Source organism: Cryptomeria japonica, chromosome 11, assembly GCF_030272615.1.
Source record: "Cryptomeria japonica chromosome 11, Sugi_1.0, whole genome shotgun sequence".
Classification (NCBI taxonomy): Eukaryota; Viridiplantae; Streptophyta; class Pinopsida; order Cupressales; family Cupressaceae; genus Cryptomeria; species Cryptomeria japonica.
Window position 1 is genome coordinate 431,603,021 of NC_081415.1, and position 6,000 is coordinate 431,609,020.

General features: G+C 35.3%; 1 protein-coding gene across 3 annotated transcripts in view; it reads left to right on the forward strand.

Annotated features, from left to right (window-relative positions):
* Positions 1 to 3,138, forward strand: part of LOC131073663 (O-fucosyltransferase 38) — a 70,317-nt gene extending 67,179 nt beyond the window's left edge. For 2 of the 3 annotated variants that reach the window (XM_058010166.2, XM_058010168.2), the window contains 8 exons: positions 445 to 533; positions 697 to 874; positions 1,080 to 1,208; positions 1,398 to 1,531; positions 1,644 to 1,857; positions 2,004 to 2,188; positions 2,269 to 2,364; positions 2,515 to 3,138. In XM_058010166.2, the coding sequence (XP_057866149.1) occupies positions 445 to 533; positions 697 to 874; positions 1,080 to 1,208; positions 1,398 to 1,531; positions 1,644 to 1,857; positions 2,004 to 2,188; positions 2,269 to 2,364; positions 2,515 to 2,644 (1,155 nt within the window). In that variant the 3' untranslated portion in view covers positions 2,645 to 3,138. The remainder of the gene's footprint in view (positions 1 to 444; positions 534 to 696; positions 875 to 1,079; positions 1,209 to 1,397; positions 1,532 to 1,643; positions 1,858 to 2,003; positions 2,189 to 2,268; positions 2,365 to 2,514) is intronic. The other variant, XM_058010167.2, reaches the window with a different exon arrangement.
* Positions 3,139 to 6,000: the final 2,862 nt, after the last annotated feature.

Consider the following 6,000-nt stretch of genomic DNA (forward strand, 5'->3'; position numbering starts at 1 on the left):
TCCATAATTGTTCAGAGTCCTCGCTAGATAATGAGTTTCATGCAATATGCTTTGGTAACTTTGTCATGGACTGATCAAATGCTCTATTGCAATTTTTTGATAGATCAATCAGTTATCATATCTCCCAGTGTATGTAGGATGAGTGCTGCTCTTCAGTACCAGGCCTTAAAAAATTAAAACCTTTTAAATAGTCGTGATATCCATCTCCCAACATTCTTCTATATTGTCGTTACAGTTTGGTATAGGTAAGATTATTTTGAACTATGAATACATTTATCTGCACTGATTATGTATTGGCAGCCAAACAACTATTTAATTCCAGAAATAGAATACTTTGACATTATATTGTAGGATGAAATGCAAAATGAACTGCACATTTTGTCTTAGTTTAATTGCTGGATTAACCTTAAATTTTGACTTCTCACTTCCAATATCCTGGCTTAGATCTGTGATATGGTGGCAGTGGCACGGATCATGAATGCCACACTTGTTATCCCTAAGCTGGATAAGCGATCTTACTGGCATGATTCCAGGTTTGGTGTCACTGAAGCTTCTTTTGCATTATTTGAAGACAATTTTTTGCATTTTGTTTTAAGTGGTCTTCAAATCATTACTTGTTTGTTTCTTCCACTAGATTTCTGTATAATGTTTGCATCCATTTCTTCCACTCAATTTCTGTTTAATGTTTGCATCCAGTATTTTCTCGGATATTTTTGATCAAGAGCATTTTATCAAGACTCTTGAGGGAGATGTGAAAATCATAAAAGAGCTACCCAAAGAGCTGGAATCTACTCCAAAAGCTCGCAAACACTTCACAACCTGGTCAGGCCTGGCTTATTATCAAGAGATGGGCCATTTATATCAGGAGTATAAGGTGAGTAATATATTGTAACATTTCTTTGGCAATAATGGTTTGGTGATTAGCTCGTAGCAAGTAGTTTAGGGATAACTAAAGAATTCTTGTCCATTGAGTTATTAAATATATTACAGGGTCTATCCAGAAAATTTACTTTTTGATTAAACTGGTTCATGAATTGTTAAGCTATGCCACAAAATTTAATTGGCTAACAGATTTACAGGTTATTAATGTTGCCAAATCAGATTCACGCCTCTCAAACAACAACTTGCCAGTAGATCTTCAGAGACTGCGATGTCGTGCATTTTATTATGCCTTGCACTTTGCTCCCCCTATTGAGTTGTTAGGAAAGGTATTCTTTCTCACGTAACAGGTGTATGCTCTAAATTTATAATGTTCTCTTTATGTGAGAAATTATCACCATTAAAAAAAAAAAAAATTATTATGAAATCAGCATAATTTGAGTTTGTATCGTGAATAAATCTGCACGGCATATCCTTGCCAAGTTAGGTTCTGAGCATAGGTAATAGTGACACAACAGAAGTTGGTGGAGAGGATGAGAAGACATGGACCTTATATTGCTCTTCATTTACGTTATGAGAAAGACATGTTAGCTTTCACTGGCTGTACATATGGTCTGACAACTTCTGAGGCCGAGGAACTGACAACAATAAGGCAAGAGTACTTCTTTACCTTCTGCGCGATTGAATGAATAATATTAGATGACTGCTTTTTTCAAAATTTGTATGACATGAATGTCAAAATAAAATGTATTTGCTCCTGGCAGGGAAAATACTAATCACTGGAAAACTAAAAAGATCAATTCCACTGACCAAAGAATTGGAGGATACTGTCCACTTACACCGAAAGAAGTTGGGATCTTTCTCCAAGCTCTTGGATATCCTCGAAATACCTGGATTTACATAGCAGCTGGAGAGATATATGGTGGTAGCAAACATCTTGGAGAACTTCAATATCATTTTCCAAATTTAATTTTCAAGGTTTATTGGATAATGGTCAAAATTAGTCGGAACTTACATTGTTTGTGTCACGAGCCTTTTCACTTCTTTTTTAAACCTTTGGTTCGTTCTGGTAGAGCTTTCAAAGTAATGTACTCCTGCCGATTAATTTCGTATTTTTGTAACAGGAGACACTTGCAACGCGAAATGAACTTAAACCGTTTCTGAATCATGCCTCTCAAACAGCAGCCTTAGATTATATCATTTCAGTAGAAAGTAATGTTTTTATTCCTTCTTATTCTGGAAACATGGCAAGAGCTGTAGAAGGACACCGCAGGTTTCTTGGTCATCGCAAGACAATCAGCCCAGACAGGTATTGTTAGTGGCATTGTTACCTTTCCCGAGAGATTTCATAACATTTCAAGTGAAATAAAAAAACCTTGCGCGTGACAGGAAAGGGCTAGTTGCCTTGTTTCAGAAACTTGACAAGGGAGAGCTGCTGGAAGGTCCAGAATTTTCACGATTAGTAATCGAGATGCACAGACTGAGGTAACATATACATTGTGGTGAAGCCACCATGTTTTTTTTCTACTTATTATTTCTTTCCTTGAATTATCCTAATATAATATACATTGTGATGAAGTATCCTAATATTGCTTATAATAATTTCTAAAACCAATTGTGTCCTGGATATTACAGGCAAGGAGCTCCACGGAAAAGACAAGGTCCTTTACCAGGAGTTAAAGGTCGGGTTCGCTTTCGGACAGAAGAGAATTTTTATGAAAATCCATTTCCTGAATGCATTTGTAGACGGCATCCTTCTTTTTAGAAGGAATTTTCAGATTCTTCAGGACTCAATTTATTCTTTAATATAGTTTGAGAATCCCTCTTGATATTTCCCTCTCTCGACCTTCTGTAATGAATCTTCAAGTGTTTTCAAAAAGTTCAGGACCTTTGAGAGCTGGAACCAGTGGAGATTTTTCCTTTGCATTGGATGACACACCTCAGTTAACCAATATAAGTAACACGAGGAATACTAATCATGATCTGAAGTATTACAGAGGAATATTTAGCCTTAAATTGGGTAAGTTTCTTGAGGCAAAATGAAACCTATGTTTACATGATTGCTGGAAAAGTAATGCAAGCGGAGAAAACTGGGAATGAGAAAGCTGCCTGGCAATTTCAGGAAAATTGAGATAAAAAAGAGAAGCCATTTTTTTTCTGGCTATGACTCTGGCTGATCCAAAGACTTCCCGTCTGGAACACATGTATTGTTTCATATTCTGAGTTTATTTATGCTCACGGCTTTAATTAAACAGATAACAGTTGAAGTGCATTCCTTTCATAGAGCAGTAAAGTACATGTTTTCATCATTAAGTCATTAAAATAATTGATTACCCATATATAGATAGATTACAGTTATTGACAACAAATATGTTCTAGATCAATAATTTTTATAGAGTTTCTAGTTGAAAATTGTGTAAAATCAATGTTTTGGATCGATGAGAAAACGAGATGTGGATTGCAGCTCTAAGTTAAAAAGATCAGGGATGGAGGAAAATGAAATACAATATGAGGATCAAAACGTGAAGAAATATTAATTAAAAAAGCAAATAAATAAAATATTAAATTATACCATTCAAGAGAAAAGAAATTGTTAAATTTATAATCTTAATATATTATAAATTATAATGGTATTAATACAATTCTAAATATAAAATATTTTAGAGAAGAATTATAAGTAAAATTGTTTTAGTTATTAATAAAGGAAATAAGTAAGTTATTATTATAAAAATCAAGGATTTTGAAGTTAAAATTATTAAACAACATAAAATTAGTAAGATGATAATCAATAAAAAGTGGAGGGGGTTTAAAGTGAAAAATGATAAAAGGTAAATATAATAAGGAGAAAGCAAATAAATTGATTTGTGGGAAAAGAAAAAAAAAGGATGTAAAATTGAAAGACAAAAAGAGAATTGGCAATAGATGATGAAGATGAAGATGAAAAGGAAGGGATATTAATACGAAGATGAAAAACTAGAGATAAAATACAATGGAAATAAGAAAAAGAGGAGGGAAATTGGAGATGTAAAGCTAAGGATTAAAAATAAAGAATTAGAAAAAAAATGAAAGAGAGAGATGGAAGGAAGGGAAAAGGATTAGAGAAAAAAAGCTTTATAAGAGTTAAGAGAGAGGGTGGGGGTGGGGGTCGAGGTGAGGGTGGTGGGGATATGGCTAAAAAGTTAAATGAATGGGATAAATAGATGAGGTAAGAGAAACCCACAAAGAGAGCAATGGTAGAGAAAAAGAGGATAAACATTAAGCAAGCAAAAAAAATAGGGGGTGGTGTTGTGGGGACAAAAAAGGTTTGAGATGAGGGTTGGAGGGTCAAAGTCAAAAGAGGGGAGAAGGGGGAGGGCAAGAAAGGAAAACAAGAGAGTACATTTAAGGAGGTTGGGGAGGAGGGATGTAGGAGGATTAAGGGGGTGGGTGTTGATTTTTAGGAATCAAACTGAAAGTAAATAACTGAAACTGAAAATAAAACACACAACAACACAAAACAACACAATAACAACACACCAGTACCTTGGGAAAATCTCCCTCTTGGAGGTGAAAAACCCAACAAGCAATCTTAGATCATATTAGAATAAACATAGAAGCACATTACAACTTAGTCTTCTCAAGACATAGATCAATTAGGGCACAACTTATCTGAGACAATCTGATCAAAATATCCTTGAAGTGCAGTTTACTATCACTGAGTATCTATCCGACACCTCTAGGATGATATGCCAACCCTTTGACAAGTTTTGCAACCTTGGAGAATGATTCGCTTAGCCTTGAACTAAGAAATCGTTGTTCTTGGATGATTCGCCCAAGTGATAGGTCACTGATCTAACTGAAGTAATTCATTGCTGATACTTCGGAGAAATTCGCTGCTAATCAAAAGTAGATCGCTGAAAGAATGAATGCTTGAGTTGTATATTTGATCACCCAGATTACATTGCTTATATAGGTGACTATGTCCTTAATAACCCTTGGTCAGCCTTGTATATTTAGGAGCCAAGTTACATTTCAAATATGGGTCAAGGCCCATTCACAAGTTACATCAATTGTTGCTTATTACAAGTTTCATTTGGGGTAGGACTCAACATGAGTCTCACTTAATTACACGTTACATATACCAGTCAGTTATGCAAGTTACACCCATCACCCAAATAGGGCCGAACCTAAATAGGGTTTACACAATAAAGTGATATGTCAAAATGCTAAGGCTGGGAGGCCACTCAACATTTTATGTACTAGGTCGGCCTTAGAAGGGATCCGACTTAGCTACAAATCAACACTCCCTCTTAGCTAGGGAGGATTCATTCTGAATAACCAAGTCACATAGTGACAACCATCATGGCTACTCCCATGAAAAATGCAAATGAACACAACCACCATAGCTACTCCCAAAGGGTGGGTCCATCTTGGCTACTCCCATGAATGGAATTACAAATGGACACAACCACCATGGCTACTCTCATGGATGGAAACCAAATAAACATAATGTCATCTCAACATGATGTTTACCATAGCTATTCCCAGAGAAATTTCTTCCATGACATTCACCATACCTACTCACAGAGGGTAGATCCACCATGCCTACTTTAATCAGATTCAACCTCAGTAGCTTTTACTTGATAACCTCAATTATAATTACTCTAATCAGATTCAACCTCAATAGCTTTTACTTGATATGCAACTTATGATTGTAAATCATTCAAACTCATAAACAGATAAACATGAAACATTAAATCACATTTGACACCAGATTTAACGTGGAAACCCGAATAGGGAAAAACCACTGTGGGATTTCAGACCCACAAGAAAATATACTCTTCTAAAGTATGCTCGGTTAAAAACAAATCCTGTTAAAGATTACATACACATTGCTAGATGTGACCCGGTCAAGGGATTTCTCTCAGATCTGTTAGAATCTTCACTTTGTTAGAAGTGACCTTGTCAAAGGATTTCAAACACTCGTTCAGAATGTTACCTTCCAAGAGGATTTACAAATAATTGTTAAGTCCACTCGATTAAGAGATTTCCTGTCACTTACAAACATAAATAATAGTAATAAAATATATCTGCAACTTCACATCTAAAATGTTAAAGCAGATTCTATGTGCTCAACATGCT